An 18478-nucleotide genomic window follows, 5' to 3' on the forward strand; every position below is an offset into this window, starting at 1 on the left:
TCCAAAATGCACTGGACTGAGTTAGGAATGATTGGGGAAGGCCTTCACAGACAGAACCACAACAGTCCAACAAAAGCATGACTTTTTCCATGTCATGGAAAGACAGACATGACTTTAGACACGGTTCTTAACTGATAGTAACTATATTATTAAGAGTAGAGCTGATTTATTTGTCAAAATACAGCTCAGAATCAAAGATATCACCCAGGTTTTTTTTTTTACAAGTGATCACATATAACGGCATTAGGTGGTCTAGTTTACTGCCATGATGCTGAAGGAAGCTGTCAGGAGGTGAGAGGTAGAGCTGTGAATCATCCAGAGGTGTGGAGATTTGATGACTTCAGCCTCGACTTGGACTTTAACACCAGTGACTTGAACCTTGACTTTGACTCGAGCCTTTGACTTGAAAATACTTGATACCTTCTCCAAAGTCCAAAAACAAAACAGTTTGTTATTTAAAAATGATCAAATCGTCACCAAGCCTCTGCAGAGGCCCGATAACGACCTGGGTCCCGTTTCCCAGAGCCTGTGTGTGTCGTAAGTTAGATTTTAAGGTCTCCCTTTAGGTTACGGGCTAAAATACAACTCACGACACACTTAGCACTACGAAGGCTCTGGGAAACGGAGCCCAGATCATTTGAATCAGGTGCTTTAGAGCAGGGAAACTAAAGTAATCTAACCCCGAGAACCAGAAAACCAGTGATGAAGTGCCTTAAACAGACAAAACATCATAAAATGTCCTCTAGAGTGTCCACAATTGGACAAAACATGATAAAATGCTGCTACAGTGTACTTCCAGTGTACGAAATACATTAAATTGCATTGCGACTATCAAAGTGCGACTGCCCCACTGCATACAGCTGCTGCCCCTACTGTTTTTGCCCCGGCCCCTCAGAGTCCACCACTGTCTGGGATTATAATGCAGTGATAGTTGACCTGAAACATACCAGGAAGTGAAGTGCCAAATCTCAGAATGATGAAATCTCAAAAAGAAATAAGAAAGAGCAGGACTGACAGGAGTCTGTGGAGCTTTTTTACTTTGACTGCATCAGTAAATTTATCAACATCTCTGAGGTTCGGCGTCCATCAACACAAACAAACCCAGACAGGTTTAAACCACATTAGACTTTTCATTAAAACCATGTTTGATTGTTTTCTGTGTCTCAGTGTGATGAAGAGAAGATTTCACCATGTTCCTCTCAGATGATGAAACATTCTGAGGGTAGAATTACAGATCAGCAGTGACTCATCACCCTCTTCCTGTTACCTGTACGAGCTGTGAGTGTGCAGGTAGAGCTGAGCGCTGTGACTCAAAGTGTCAGCCATGACTGGATAATGAAGGTATTATATCTGCTTTCAGCTTCATCTGAAAATAAAACCAGCAGCCGGTAGGAGTCGAGCCTTTTCAGTCCACATATAATCCCATTTTCTACTGTTGGACTGAAAATTTAATTTCATCCCAAAAGGTTCCACTAACAGGTCGTGACTGAGGAAGTACTCAGACCTTTTACTGCAGTAAAAGCACTAAAATATCTTCACTACAGTCAAAACATGTAAGTATAATCAGAAAAAACATATTTGAAGTATTCAAAGTAAAAGTACTCAGTAAAATGTTCCCTGCGACTGTTGTAGGTATGAAGCTGGTTACTGTTTGGAAGCATATGTGAAGATTTTTATTCAAGCAAGCATGGAAAGTTTATTTTTTGGCACCTTTCACAGGCTGCAGCCACTGAGAGCTTCACAACCAAATAAATCAGAGAAAAACTGATGAATTATACAAAGATAAAAAATATATATACAGGGGAGTCGATAAAAACACAAAATTAAAACATAAAATACCAGATGCCTGTCTGAACAGGTATCAGAGATCTCAAGCTTATTGGAGACTGTTCCAGATTTTAGAGGCTGCCGACTGAAAAGAACAGTCTCTGATTGGATGACCTGAGAGCTCAGCTCATAATGTCTGGGTCAACTATGTACTGCAGAGCCACAAACTTTAAGACTTAAGACTCTAAAATGTACAGGAATTCAGTCTAAACAGGTTAAAAACAGGTGCAACATGTGACCATCAGTTGGACTGAGAGAGCAGCATCACAGCAGCAGTTTGGATGGTTTGTTGGTGGTGTGATGAAGATTTATGAAGACCGGTGAGAAGATGATTACAGGAATCTAAACGTGATGAGATGGATGTATGCAGCATCTGCATTTCATTTGATATGATGGACCTCAGCTTGTCTTTTTTCCCCTTAGATGAAAGAAGCAGAATCAAGACCGTGTCCTAACGTAGGTATCAAAACTCATGGCTGATCAAAGGTTACGGCAGGATTACACAGATTTAGTCTCACATAGACAGACGTCTGTCCACAGCACTCATCAGAAACATCTGGATCCACACATACAAAACACTCTGATTTGTTCACATCTCTTTAAACCAATCACAAACATCTTGGGTGGAGCAAAGTCCAGGATGCAACCATTGTGCTGCTGCAACATAGTGTCGAGGGGGAACTTATTTTGGTGGAACATTTGCATGTCTGAAGGGGAACTCTGGTATTAAAATGATTCCATCTATAGTCTGAATTTCAGGGAACTGAAAAGAACCCGAGCTCACCTGAAAGCCTTCTTCACGAAATGTAGGCGGAGCTCTAAAACATGTTGTTGTGTGTGCCACTGGTGACCATTATTTGATTTACACTGTTGTTATTTAGCATCACTGACGGTGTTAAAGGGGCGTTTCCACTGGTGCTTTTGGCTGCGCCGAGTCACACAGTGTCTCACTGATTTGCATTTCCATTACTACTTTTATTTTGCCAAGCCACACTTGAGAAGGACCGACTCTGGACTGGGGACAAAATGAGCCCGACGCACGTCCAAGTGGGCTGCAGTGACGTCTCGCTGACCACAGCAAACCTGTGATGATCCTCCTTTCTGAGTGTTGTGCTCCTGAACTCGTGTGTGCAGAGAGAAAGACGTTTCAAAAAGTCTCTTTATGTTCAGCTCAGTACTTTTTTAGCTTCACAATGAATCTTAATGTTTTGAAATGTAGTTTCTCTCCTCTGTCGCTGTTTGTACTTTCAGGTATACGTGCATTAATGATCAGTTCATAATGGTTTGATCGATCAATCATTGCAGCTCTGACCACAGGGCATCGCTTTGTGTCGTTTTTCTTTTCACAGCTCTGTGCCACCCTCATTTCTGTGTCCCATGAAGAGACGCAGGCCTTTCAAAAAGTCATAAAAGTGTGGATGATCTGGTGATTTAATTTGATCCAGAGGGCCGACGGGCTGCAGCTTCCGCTCCACCACTCACGGCGTTCATTAAAACTCGTCCCACTGCACCGTCTTTGATCTGATCCCTCTGCTCGTGAGGATCGATGCTTTAATCCTCCATCTTTGTCTCTCCTCCCCCCTCCCTCCTGTGGTCTCCATTAGACCCTCTCCCCCACTAACTCACCCCCTAACCCCTCCGGTCCTCATTACAGACAGCTCACTTTCATCAACTCTGACCTTTTACTCTGCTTCAGAAATCTTCAGTTTAAACTAAAGAAAACAGGTGAAAATGTGATTTGTATAAATGCTTCTTGTAGATTCAGTTTCAGCTGCTTCCCACCGTCCCTCACAGTAAAAATGCAGCTAAGAAAAGAAAAAGGTCAGAAAAGCAGCAGATCGATGGCGGGAGTCAGCGCGGCTTGGCAGGATTTCTCTCCACCCACCTCCGATTGGTGGGAAAGGCTCTTCGTAGCTGAGGTCTGCACTGGTTGAGATTTCAGCTCAGTAAAGTAAATGAAATAATCCGTCAGTGCAGCATCACGTTATCTGCTCACATCTACACTTCAGTAAATATGTTTCCCTGCAGGAGGAAAGGTCATCAGGCTGCAGGTTCACGTTCCAGGTGAGCGGCTGACGGATCCTCATGTTTGAAGTGCGAGAGTTAAAGGGTCAATCCGCAGAGTTCATCCAGAGCCCAGGTTTAACTGACAGCTGACCTCAGAGGAAGGTCGGATTTACCATGAGCTCGCCGTCTGATGTTCTGCAGGAGGCTGAAGGATCAGCGCCAGTTCAAACTGCCTCAAGCGTTACATGTTGTTTACTTCAGCGTGTGACAACAAGAAGATGTTTGTTTGTTTGTACCAACACCAGCCGTGGAGTTTCACTACTGTCAGCTGATGGGACAAAGACTAAACACCAGGGACGGCGCGCTGCAGGTGATGGACGCCGTTCTGTACAAGCTGGTGGGGTCCTGTTACCGTGGGAACACATTGTTTTGGTTCCAAAAACAGCCTCATTCAGATTCTATCAACGGGTCCCGAGTCAAGACGAACAAGTCCAAGTGGAGACCAACAAGTCCAGAGCCATGAGCAGTGAGTCCAGAGTAAAGACCAACAAGTCCCAAATTAAGCCTCAAAAGTCTCAAGTTAAATTCTAAGTCAAGACCACAAGTTCCAAATCAGAACGAACCGATCCTGAGTCAAAACCTAAATCAAAACAATCAAGTGCCAAGTTACACTGAAGTCTGTACTTTTGTCCAAACAAAAAAAACATGGTTGGTTGAGGACATTTAAGGTTATCTAAAAAAGAGTCCTTCACCTGGAAGCTCCTCCCACTTCACCATAACAGATGACGTACTCAGGCTGAAGGAAAAAGTTCTGACATCTAACGACACATTTCTAATCAGGCAAACTGCTTTTTATCCCACAGCCAAAAAAAAACTGGCAGAACTTGTCCAAATATCGATGGTGTCCATTAATAAACAGAGAAAGACTCAGTCAGACTGAGCTGCAGTTTGTTTTCAGGTGTGTGTTTTACAGCCAGCTGCACGCACACACACGCACACACACACACACACACACACACACACACACACACACACACACACACACACACACACACACACACACACACACACCGAAGGTGAGTCATTAAATAAAGCTCTGTTTGTCACCACACCAAGGTCAATTGGCCGAAAACACCGGAGGGATTTCACCGACACAAGAACCACCTCACTGTCTCCGTCTTTGTTAAAACACCTGTAAGACTGCTGAGGTGAAGACGGGCAGCTAATGAGCTCACAGCAGGTTAAAGAACACAGCAGAGGACGAGAAGCTTAGCTGAGTCTGCGTCAGACCAACCACAGGAACCGAAACAAATCTATAAAAGAGTCTCATTAAACCCTCCGGTCTGAACGAATCAGCTGATAGGACAAAGACTAAACACCAGGGACGGCACGCTGCAGGTGATGGATGCCGCTTTGTGTGACCTGGTGGGGGGCTGTTGCCGTGGAAACATTTTTTGGTTCCAAAAAAACTGAGAAACAGATGATAAACAGAAAAGATGCAAATGTGTCTCAGGTTTTATCAGCAAAGACGAATTAAGAGCAGAAATCAGCCTCATTCAGATTCAATCCACGAGTCAAGACAGACAAGTCCAAGTCGAGAATAACGAGTCCAAGTCAAGACCAGTGAGTCCAGAGTCAGGACTAATCAGTCCAGAGTCCCAAGTCAAGATCGTCAAGTCCAGCGTCAAGACCAACGAGTCTAGAGTCAAAACCGAGTCTCAGCTGACAAGTCCTGACTAAAGAACTATATTAAGACCACCACATCCCAAGTTAAGACCCAAAAGTCTCAAGTTAAATTCTAAGTAAAAAACATCATGTCCGATGTCAAGAACTAGATCAAGATCAACAAGTCCCAATCAAGAACTAGATCAAGATCAACAAGTCCCAATCAAGAACTAGATCAAGATCAACAAGTCCAAAGCTGCAAAAGTCTTGGGTTAAATCCTAAATCAAGAAAAATATGTCCCAAGTCAAGACCTAAACCCCCAAAGCCCCAATTCAAATCAAAACCTAAATCCAACAAGACATAAATCAAGATCAACAAGTCCAAGTCACGACTTGTATCATGATCAACAAATCCAGCCCCAAAAGTTAATTTCTAAGTCAAGACCAACAAGTCCCAAATCAACACCTAATTCAAACCTAAATCAAGACCAACAAGTCACAAGTTAAGACCCAAGTCGAGACATAAATCCAGACCAACCAGATCATTAGACAGATGTTTGATCTCCTGAACATCAGATGTTCAGTAATGTTTTTCTCACTAATTATAAAACTCCTCTGAAATAGAGCAAAACTGAGAAACTGATGTTGTGCATCCAACATATTTGCTTTTATTGGAACACACACACACACACACACACACACTCTCTCTCTATCTGTCCCTGTAGACGTGTAGTTTGACAGACTAATAACAGAACATCCAGTTCTGTCCTGACGTTTGGAGAGGTGAACATGTCGTGGTGAGATTTTCTAACCTGCAGCTCAGAGACTCCCAGGGGTCTTTAAGAGGTCCAGGAGTCATCCAGAAAAAATGAGGAGTAGTTTCATCTCATGACGGTTTAATTTCCTGGAAATGATCTGAGTTACAGAGCATATAATAAGGACTAATTCAGCTAATAGGTTTCACTTTGCTCTGCCACTGTCATCTGCCCACATGGAGTGGAGGAAGTCTCAACTGATGACAACAGAAGATGTGATGATACAGAGTCCACTTCTCTCTGCCTGTTGGATGCTGAGTGCCCAAAACTGACCAACCTCAGGTGGAGCAGCAGCGTCTCCTCACCACATGACATCATCTTACATTACACAGACCAACACATCACCGCCCAAAACGTTTACTTAAGTTGGCGTGCATGCATGAGATCGATATCCATCTCAGCATCTCACTCTCAGAAAGAAAGAAAGCGTTTTTTGTTTTTTTTTAATTTTCCCACAAACTGCAGATCTGAGGACCTTTTAGATCTGAAGCTGATGATAATTAAAAAGATCAAAATGCAGCGACATCAGGAGCTCGAGGAAACATTTTCAAATGCAGATTTCATATGATTAAACTAAAGATGATCATCTTTGATCCAACTCGCTCCACACACACACACACACACACACACACACACACACACACACACACACACACACACACACACACATATATATATACATAAGTGGCCTCCAGCCATCAATTATAGTGAGAAGTTTAACACAAACAGGGTTCAAACAGGGCTGCAGCATCAACCCCAATGAATATTTTATAACTCAATTTACCTGAGACCTTTTCAACATTCACTCTTCATCTGTTGGAGTTGGTGTTTGGTCACACTGGATTCTTTCTCTGAACCAACCGAAGCATCTCTGATTACTTTTCCAAATAATATGACTTCTTTTCTGTCATTTGAACCCTGAGGTCAGTGAATTTCCACCTAATCCCACCTAGAAATGGAAAAAAAAGCCAGCTGTGGGACACTTCAAGGACTTCACGTCCTCCGGGCAGGTTTATAAGGGTGCTGGACTGAACTGTGATACGGTTTGGCGCCTTGAAGTTTTCCAGGGTGAATTTCACCTGCTGTATCTTCACAGCTTTTTTAACAAATATATAAAAGGATTATGTCCAATTGCACAGCCTGGGATGTCGTCAGCAGACGAAGGGCTCCAAAATATTAGTTTTTAGTGTCATTCAGTCCATTATTTAATGCACATTTGACAATGTTTGAGATGTCTTTGTTATGAAAATTGGACATTTATCAAGACAACCTAACAATGATCAATGCAAAAAATATTTAGCTTTATGTTCTAACGTCACATTAAACTGTCATATGTGGCTGGTTTGAACTGGCTGTCATCAATATTTTCCTTGACTTCAACTACAGACTTCTGACTTGATGTCATCTTTCTTTTTAAATATATTTTAGGGTATTTTCATCTTTAATGGACAGTATAGAAGCACCGTCACTGCGTCCGGGGCTCAGCTCAGGTTTTTAACATGTAAACTGAGATGTAGCTTGAAAACTCCACCAGTCTTTAAGATAAAAGTTTGGCTGAGGAACATGACATGACTTCATATTGATGAGTGAACTGTGTGACTTCCTGTTCAAAATGTTTACTTATCAAAGTGTTGAGGACTGGAAAAGTCCTCGTCCTTGTCATTCTGTGTTCCCTGCAGACCGTCTCGGCTCCTCTGGGCGACTCTTCATCTGTCAGTCCTGCTCTCCTTCTCCTCCAGCTGTCACTCACTGTTCTGCTGATGAATTATCTCTCAGTTATCCAGATGTGTCTCTGGTGCAGATTCGTGCTCTCTGACCCTGCTCTCACTGTTGATACCGTCAGTTTGTTTTATCGGAGGAAACTGAAGCCACGGGTGAAAATCTGATATCAGCTTTGGATGAGGACGATCAACGAACACCCTGACAGCTCAGGAGCACTACACCACATCACAGCTTCAAATTCAAGCAGCTGCAAACAGCTGGATGATGTTCCTGTGACTAGCTAACACCAGCTAACCACTCGCTAACATAAAGAGGACCTGTAATTCAGTACAGTGAAAATAAAGATATCTGATGAGTGATAGAAGCAAAAAAATGTCCTCGATTTTTATGCTATGAAGTTTTTTCTTTTTTTTTTTTTCAACAATCGGGAGCCTGAACAGGATGTTTTATTTTGAAAACTGACCAGATTCTCTGCGCTGTTTCTGCGTCTGTCTGGCTTCATCTGACTTATACAGAGGTGCAAAGTAACAACGTACAAAATAACATTAAAGAGGTAACCAGGCGAAAATGACATGAATAACAAAACAAGATGAAAAGGATGTAAACAATACAAAACAAACAAACGAAACAAAGAAAACAACGTGACGAGACGTAACAAGACAAAAACAGCAAATACAACATAACAAGATGCAGTAAAATAAAAATGGCATAAAAGATTTAACAAGATGAAAACAGACATAAGGTAACAAGATAATGTGTAGAAATCTAAATTTGTTAAATGTAATAAAATAAAAATGACATAAAAGACACAAGACGAAAACAACGTAAATAATGAAACAAGATCAAATCAAAATAAAAGACATAAGACAAAAACAACATAAAAAACATAAAAAGACAAAAAACAACATAAAATATGTAACAAGATAAAAATAACAAAAATAAAAGACGACAAAAACAGCAAAAACAACATAACAAGATGCAGCAAAATGAAAAGGATGTAAAAAGTGTAACAAGACGAAAACAACAAAAATACGATGGAAGACACAAAACAACGTAAAAAACACGTTTAGTTAGATTTCCTACATTTATACAGCTGACAACCTGGAACACGACCTTTGACCTTCTCATCTCGAGTGTGAGTTCATTTAAATTCATCACTTTAGAACTTTGGACAACACACAACACTTGGACAGAACATAGTCAGACATGTTCATTATTGGTTTGGGTCCTTTTGGCAGATTTAATGAAGAGAAGAAGAATATGAGCAGACATCTGGAGCACATCTGGATCACAGAGAGCACATTAAGTCTGAGCTGCGGGCTGACAGTGTGAAGCCCGTCCCTGGATCACAACCGTCCCTCTGAATTATTTCACCTTCATGGGATGTGAAGGGATTTCATCACATTACCATCGACTGTGCCTGGGAAAAATCGAATTAATGACCTTTCCTGGTCAAACTACAGCTGCTGCAGAGAGGACGAAGACGCCTCACAGCACCGAGTCTTAAACCTGACTCAGGTCTCAGACGGTGTGTTCAGGTTCACACTCATCCAGAACAGGTTCATGTCACACTGTCAGGTGGTTCTGATGAAGTCCTGGTTTCAGTTTATGTCAGACCCCCAACTAAAGATTTCCCTCACCAACTAGTTGTTGCATATTTATGATATTAATGTAATTATTTAAATGTATTTTTGGGGCACAAAGCAAACCACCTGTTAAATGCTAAATGAGCTAAGCAGCTAATTGCTCAGGGAAAAGGCTCGTGTAGCAACTCAGTGACAAGGTGCAGCTCCTGAGAAGGAAAACGGGGTGAACTAAGACTCTTCTCACCAACTAATAGCTTGTAAGTTCTGTACAGTGATGGAAGAAGTACTTTTATCATGTACTGTTATCACCAAACACGGGTCATCGCACACAGACGAAACAACAACAAGACTTAAGATCGATTTTAAGACAACCAAGTTTTAGTTTTTTTTTAGATCTCACTGTTATCTCAAGAGGTGATCATTTAAAATGAATTCAAGATCAATGCAGTGAGAAGAAAAGAACATTTTAAGACATTTCTTTAATTGGGCTCAAATTAGTCTCAGGCTGACACGAGACAAAGGCTGTTTCTCTGGAGCCGAATTTAAGAAGCATGAAAGAAATCCCAGAGGAAAGTTGTGTTTCTCACAACTCTTTTTCTTTGTCTAATGAGAAATGAATGAGATTCTTATTTGAGGCTCTCTTAAACCCCTGAGAGAGAAAAAAAAGGAGCAAAAGAAAAGCAGGAGATCGCTGGCTGAGCTCAGAGGTTTCTCCTTGATGAAACAGCAAGACTTAAATCTGACAACTGAGACAAATTTAAGATCTCATTTAAGACAGCTGAGTTTTCTTTTGGATCTCTTTAATTGGGCTCAAAGGCTGTTTCTCAGGAGCTGAATTTAAGAACGACGAGAAAATAGTCTAAAATTGTTCTTAAATTGACACAGACAGGCTGTTCCTTTCCTCTGGACCAGCAGCTTCACACGACACACAGAAAGTCCTCAGCTTTCACCTAATTTAAGTTCTGGTTTGATGTGTTTCTTTCTATCTGGACAACAGGTTGTCTTTTCTATTAAACAATGAGAGCTGAAGTGCTGAAGAGTCTTAAATCTGATGCCTCCCTGCTGCTCTCAGCTCCTCACATATGAGATTTTTCAAATGCAGCAGCACAAGTTCTGAACGTGATGAATAAAGCGGTTCTACTCGTGAATAATTTCCAGTGGAACCTGGAGTGAAAGCTTGAACTGGTCCTCGTGTGAATCGTCCTCTCAGCGCTGGACGCTGCTGCACAAGAACCACGAGAGCCTCTTAACGGACTCTTCACGTCAGTCCGCTCCTCGTCAAACATCACTTCAGACTGAAGAGTTTCCTCTGCTCTTCAACACAAACATCACATCTCCTCTGCTGATTCTAACGAATGTCACAACTCAAACTAGTCACTTATCCTGATTTAGAAAACAACAGAGAAGCCAATCAAAATCTCAGTTCATCTCTAATCATTAATTCTCATAAAAGATAATCCTCTTTCAGGAGCATTCTCTGTAGGATTCATGCGGTGGAGATTTATATGGAACAACAACAGCTCTCAGGAGATTAACAACAATTCACTTCTCGTGTTCACAGGAAACATCGTCAAACACAGGTGGAACAAACAGCATCGACGCAGAGCCGCGATTAGAAACATTAACAAGGTTTAACTTGTGACTCGATGATCCCTCTGCTGACAGCTGAGTGGACGCCGCTGTGACCAACATTAGTTGAACCTGATCGTCTCCTGCTACACAAAGTCAAAAAATAATAGAAACGGATTACTGGATGCTAAGAGTTATTCTCTTCCTGGGTTTTCTTGGTCTTTGTTCCTGCAGCTGAGATCAGCACCTCTACCCCCTCATCCACCGAGCACCTGGTTTAACCCTCGAACATCCTCTGCTGTCCAAGATCTGAACGTACAGGCCCTTCAAAATAAAGCTCACAGACCGTCCACGATTCCTAAACAGCCCACCACACTCTTGGTTCTCCTCTGATCCTCCATCGATAAAACAATCACTTCAGCTTTAACTCATAATGTGTCACTGTTTGGATTCTCTTTGTTTTTTCTGTTGTTGTTTGTTTGTTTGCTTTATTCCTGTTTTTTCTTTGTCAGGCTGTGGAGAACTGTCGGTTTGTGTTAAACAGTTTTTCATGCCTCTTATACGACCTTCATGCGTCAGTATTCAAGAAAAACAATAAAGGGCGACTCAATCTGATCTCAGATTAAATCACAAATATAAACTATAATGAGAAACTAAATGAACAATAATTCATTTACATAAATAAACATGTCGCTGCAGCACGAGTCTAAGAAAGTGTGTTTGTTTCCAGCAGCTCAGAGTGTCGGTGGTGGAAACTACAGTTACAATAAAAAACAGGTTGAATGAATGCTGGATGGATGGATGGATGGATGGATGGATGGATGGATGGATGGATGGATGGATGGATGGATGGATGGATGGATGGGTGGATGGGTGGATGGATGGATGGATGGATGGATGGATGGATGGATGGATGGATGGGTGGATGGATGGGTGGATGGATGGATGGGTGGATGGATGGGTGGATGGATGGGTGGATGGATGGGTAGGTGGAGTCTTACCTCTCTTAAGTAGCAGGATATCCCTCGCAGGGCTTCACCCATGGCAGTCGGAGAGGGCAGCTATGAGACAGAGCAGAAACAGACGACAGAAGTTGCAGATCCCGATGAAGACGTGACTGTGTGACTGTTTGACTGACTCTGAACTAAACTGCATTAAACCAGTGTTTCTCAAACTCTTTATACTGCAGACGACTTCAGAAAACACTGAGCTCTCTGAGCACCACCGTACTGTTTGGTGTCTGTAGCAAATAAAGTATCTCAGCTGAAGAAAAAAGCGTTCTGACCTGGGAGTTTTCAGCTGAAAAAACAAACTCATTGGTGGACATTAAGCATCTGTGAGGCTGTTTTTACTCACAACAGTCCTTTTTTGAGCTGACTGTTAACATCCTGACATGTTACAGGTAACAGGTGTAATGTTTACTGTGCTGAGGCTGATGGGAGTGTCAGTAGTTCTGCTCATATTCAGTCAGAAATCAGATTCCACCTGTCACACAGATTCAGTTCATTTCCTCAGAGTTACTGCTGTGTCCTCAGGTATACAATACTGTGTGTGTGTGTGTGTGTGTGTGTGTGTGTGTGTGTGTGTTACCGGGGGCGGGTGCTCCAGGCAGGTGTGGAAGTGTTTCGTCTGGTCGGGTTTCACACGTTTCAGAGGCACCCGGGATTCCCCGATTAACTCATTATGAGTCAACTTGTCCTCGTCACACACAGTCAACCTACAGAGACAGGAGACAGGATAGGAGACAGGGGAGGAGACAAGAGAGGAGACAAGAGAGGAGAGGAAACAATAGGGGAAATGAGAAAGGAAACAAGAGGAAGCAAGAGAGGAAACAGGAAACATTTATAGAAAAATCTGAGATAATATAAAGATAATATATGTAAAAACATTTTCTCCCATGTGTCATTATTCTTTTCAGAAACCCTCCATCAGAGCTGTCTGATGATATTTCCCCTGAAGCTGCAGACAGATTCTCTGAGTCCCTGCAGGACCGAGGAGACAGACACATGCAGCAGAGACCTGTAGGTGGATATCTGACTTCAACGTAAACAGAAGCAGCAGATAATGAGGAGGACACTTCCTCTGGGGTTTCCACCACTGACTCAGTCTTTTCATCCACACCTGATCACACCACTGTCAGCTGCAGCAGCAGGAGGTGGAGGAGGACACCCTCCACCTGCTGACCAGCTCTCATTACCGCGCAGAAAAAAGGTCACTGACATGATGAAGATCAAACTGCAGGAGCTGCTGCTCCGTCTCACACTGAAATGTCAGACTGTGATCAAAGGAAGCTGCAGAATCCCGACGGAGCCACTTCTGAACAAAGGATGTTAAATTCAGCACCATGTTTGTGTTTCATTGGGTTTAACTGCACTGTCCTGCACACTGTCCTGCATACTGTCCTGCACACTGTCCTGCACACTATCCTGCACACTGTCCTGCACACTGTCCTGCATACTGTCCTGCATACTGTCCTGCACACTGTCCTGCACACTGTCCTGCACACTGTCCTGCATACTGTCCTGCACACTGTCCTGCACACTGTCCTGCACACTGTCCTGCACATTGTCCTGCACACTGTCCTGCACACTGTCCTGCACACTGTCCTGCACACTGACCTGCTCCCAGCGTCTGAGAAACAGCTGTTACTTCTTCAATACAAAGTTGACCAAAGTGTGTTGCGTCACATGATGCACCGCTGTGTCAGGACACAGCTGATCAAAGTCGCCTTATGCAGCCCTTTTTCTAGGCATGTCCCTGGTCTGTAGCAGTCTGTTCTTCAGCTGTCCCCGATGTCCACCTGAACTGACAGGTTGAATGTGAGACAGCAAAAGTAAATAACAGAGACGAGTGAAAAAAGCTTCTCCGTAAAGCAGATCAGATCAAAGAGGAGGCAGCTCTGTTGTGTTGTGTCTGTAGATGAAGTGTGGAGCCAAAAAGAGCAGCGAGCTTCACCTGAGACAGAAGATTAAAACAGTCACAACACAGTCAGGAGCTGCAGATTAAAGCACAAACAGCATTTTAAATGTGCAGCTGGAAACACTGACGGCTCGACAGACACAGACAACAAAGAAGAGCCGTCACAGAGTCTGAAGTCAAGCAAACACTGACTGACTGCCTCACTCTGTGTGTGTGTGTGTGTGCGTGTGTGTGTGTGTGTGTGTGTGTGTGTGTGTGTGTGTGTGTGTGTTCTGAGGCAGCCACTGACTGAGTGACCTCTGGAATCCAGCCAGAACTTATTTTTATTATTTATGAACTGAATCAGGATGAGATTTGCAGCCGTTTGAGGCAAATTTATTTAAAGGTCACGGCCTGCTGAGCTCAGTCCACCTCGACACGATGCGCTGTCTAAACCTTAAAGCTGAGCTTTCAATTCTTTTCAGCTCACAGATCAGTTGATATCTCCTTAGTTTTGTGGTGTTTGCTTTTTCAGTCAAAACTGTATTTACCAAAAAGAAGACATTTTCCTGCAGTGATGGTGGATAATGTTTGGTGTAACATCTGTGTGGGTGTGGAGTCAATATTTTGAGCTTGTGAGGTGACGTTCACTAATAATTTCACAGCCTGCTGTTGTATATCACTTTTTGTGTGCATGTGCAAAAAAATTCATGCATATCTTAAAGTTTGTGAATGTGTAATTATGTTTTGCAGCTGTAGAAATATTCTGTATGTGTGTGAAAAACTTTTGTGCGCACATATAATTTACACACGCAAAAAATTGCAACGGTAGAAATATTTTTATAATAAAAAACTTTTTTTTTCACACATGCACAGAATACTTCCACAGCTACAACAATCATTTTATAAGCTCAAAATACTGACTCCATGTATGGCTGGGCACTGAAAACTGTTGTATGCCTTCAATGCCTCCAGTCTACCACTGTTGTTAGCTGTTACGTAGTGCCGTCTTTCTTTTTAGCACTCTTCTCACCCCTGTGACTGTTTGTCACTCTGTGTCACTGGGTAACATTCAGTACAGAGTGCCGTTGTATGTTATGTTTGCAGCACCCAGCATCCACCACACTTCTGTTGTCAAACTGCAACAGAAGAAAATCTTGCTCGTTGTTTAGAAACTGTGAAGTGTCGACTGAGCTGAGATAAATTCCATATTCTGTTAGCGTTCAGAAGCGACTGCTGCAAAGCCTCTCACAATATGTGCTGCAATGTCAGATATAATTGTCCTAATAAAGTCAGTGATCACTCAGCGTTGGAAGGTTCTGGATGTGAGATATCAGATTGGATTCTGCAGGAGATTTTGGCTTCTTTCTTCACTGAGAGGCACATTTCACCAACTGTTGAAGGAAAATCCATCACGTGCTGCAGCACTTCACCCTGAAGTGTTTTGGATAAAGTTTTAATCCGGTCTTCTTGCAGGCTTTCAGCTTCACTTGGGAATTTTATCTTAGATTCCAAATGTGGCGTCTTCCTCATCAAAAAGTTGGACGTCATAAACATCCGCTCACTATGACTGGATGACCAAACATTTGCACAGAAAAAAATATTGCTAACAATACTCAACGCTATGTTTGCCCTGTTCCGTTTTGTCTTGGCGTTCAGAGTCTACAGAGGGTTGTGTCAGTCAGTCGTGCACCACAAAAATTGACAGCTTGTCTCCTAGCAACAGCAGCTCTCAGTTGTCAGTCATTTTTATGGAAACGCCCATCCAGAGGCTTGAAATTTAGACACTGTCAAGTTGACAAATATGTCAATCAAGCCTTTTGTCCTCTTTAGACAAATAGAAAATTAGACAACAGCAAAAAATCACTCTCAAGGTCTGAAAGTGGTCGTCACAGAGATGAGAAGTCTCTCTTTCACTCAGTCAGACACGTGGGGCCCTCGGGATGAAACACAAAATGTAGTTTTCTCACTCGTGTTTTCAAGCTGAGGAGGAGAGAAGAAGTGAGATCCCAGAGGAAGCTGGACGCTGAATGTTGGCACGAAGGTCTGAGGAGGCAGCAGAGCTCATCACAGGGAGGACGACCCCGTCTCCTACATCCACCACACACAGCTCTAATTAGACAAACCAAACGTGTTTTGGAGGAAATTTAATTGCTGCCTGGATTATCGCCGCCGTTTCTTTCCGACCAATGAAGTGTGACGTTCTTAGAAGTCGTCTGGAACGGGAAAATGTAAATGGAGCACGAGAACATCCCTGTTGTTCTGTAATCGAACTGGAAGCAACTCCATGAGCAACAAACATGTGTGAGACATGTAAGTTACAGTCTTACAAATTAAAGTGCTAACTAGAACCATGAAGGGTTCTTCAGCTTGTCTCCATAGGAGAACCCTTTTTAGTCCATGGTAGAACCTTTAATAAATGTTCACGTTATATAGAGCTGGTTATATAGAGCCATCTGTGAAAGGTTCCACCAAGAACCCCCTATGAGAGGTCCTATGGAGAATCCTTCAAAGGCGTAAGGGTTCCACCCACAGCCCTCTCTGGGGTTCTGTCCAGAACCATTCCACCTTCTAAGCCAAACAGCCAAGGGATCTAACAGGAACCTTTTTATATTCAAACGTTGTTATCTAGAACACTCAGGGGTTCTACTAAGAACTTTTTTTACATTCCAAGGATTTCTTTTTTATATAGAACCCACTCAGGTCCCCAAGGGTTTTATTTAGAACTCTTTAGGAACCCTCATGTCTCAGAGTGTTCCACTCATGAATTCTGACAGTTGAAATTAATTAAAAATGACATCTGAGCTCCACACGTGAATGTCAGGACGACCCCACGCCTGATTAATGACTGGAAGACTAATCAGTCCAAAATGAGAACCGATGGACCCGACCACACACACACACACACACACACACACACACACACACACACACACACACACACACACACACACACACACACACACACCTGAGCGTCTTCCTGTGCATGTCTTCTTCTGTGATCCCAACATAAGTGAGCGTTTCATTCCACACTGGATTCAGAGAATTACGGATCGTCTTCGTCTTCAGTTTATTGGCCTGAAGGACACAGAGAGACACACAGAGAGACACACAGAGACACACAGAGACACACAGAGACACAGAGACACACAGAGACACACAGAGACAGAGAGACATTATTAATAAATATTGATTTCAGGTTATTTCACAGTGTGCAGCTTCACACTGCAGCTCAGAAAAAGCAGCTGCTGTGTTCATCTTTTCATGTTTCTCTCTCTGTTGCTGTTTTTAAACCTGGACTGAATCTGACACAAATTAAATTTAACATTAAATTGAACATAATTTATCAGGAGGAAATCCTCTTCTATCAAATCCTCAACTGTTTCTCTGCTCAACACGTCCATGATTTTCTTTCATGGTCTTTAATAAACGACACATTAGATCAGATGAAGCCACAGTGTCACCTGCACCTCAACAGAAAACTCAGGTTATAATAATAATGAGATGAAGACAACATACGTCTCATCTTGTCTGTCCTCATCACATGTCGACCTCTAGTGGTCATAGTAAATATGGCGGTAGAGGAGAGGAGGAAGTCAGGTGACGTAGTTTAGAGCTCAGCAGTGACCGTCCACTTTTTGGAACTGCTCTGGTATCAGTACCAAAATCACCAAAACGTCCGGTTGTTACATATATGATTTGTCAGAATCGATATTCCACCGGTCAACTAAAGCTGTTCAGACTTCTGACGGGATCACGACCGTTTCAGAGCGATCGGCGGCGTCTATGACTGAAAGCTGACTGAACTCAAACTGCTCGTGTTTGAGTCGAAGAGACGCTGTGGTCCAACGTACGTCTGTGTGCAGCTCGCCGACTGTTAACTGCAGAAGGGTCTAGACTGTTAATGACGGTGTGTCACACGTCAGATCATGTGAGGACGTAGTCTGAGGACGTGGTCTCAGGTCTGAGGACGTGGTCTGAGGTCTGAGGACGTGGTCTGAGGTCTGAGGACGTGGTCTGGGTGTTGGTCTCAGGTCTGAGGACGTGGTCTCAGGTCTGAGGACGTGGTCTGGGTGTTGGTCTCAGGTCTGAGGATGTGGTCTCAGGTCTGAGGACGTGGTCTGGGTGTTGGTCTCAGGTCTGAGGATGTGGTCTCAGGTCTGAGGACGTGGTCTGGGTGTTGGTCTCAGGTCTGAGGATGTGGTCTCAGGTCTGAGGACGTGGTCTGGGTGTTGGTCTCAGGTCTGAGGACGTGGTCTCAGGTCTGAGGACGTGGTCTCAGGTCTGAGGACGTGGTCTTGGTGTTGGTCTCAGGTCTGAGGACGTGGTCTGAGGTCTGAGGACGTGGTCTGGGTGTTGGTCTCAGGTCTGAGGACGTGGTCTCAGGTT

The 18478-nt window shown here is 43.1% G+C and overlaps 1 protein-coding gene across 2 annotated transcripts in view; it reads right to left on the bottom strand.

Moving 5' to 3' along the window:
- doc2a (double C2-like domains, alpha) overlaps positions 1–18478 on the bottom strand; it is a 57071-nt gene that overhangs the window by 11196 nt on the left and 27397 nt on the right. For both annotated transcript variants that reach the window (XM_084744815.1, XM_084744816.1), the window contains exons 5-7: positions 17058–17167; positions 12782–12908; positions 12193–12252 (exon numbers count right to left, since the gene is read on the bottom strand). In XM_084744815.1, coding sequence (XP_084600941.1) covers positions 12193–12252; positions 12782–12908; positions 17058–17167 — 297 coding nt within the window. The remainder of the gene's footprint in view (positions 1–12192; positions 12253–12781; positions 12909–17057; positions 17168–18478) is intronic.

The sequence above is a fragment of the Lutjanus erythropterus genome, chromosome 19 (genome assembly GCF_056507025.1).
Source record: "Lutjanus erythropterus isolate fLutEry1 chromosome 19, fLutEry1.hap2, whole genome shotgun sequence".
NCBI classification, from domain to species: domain Eukaryota; kingdom Metazoa; phylum Chordata; class Actinopteri; order Lutjaniformes; family Lutjanidae; genus Lutjanus; species Lutjanus erythropterus.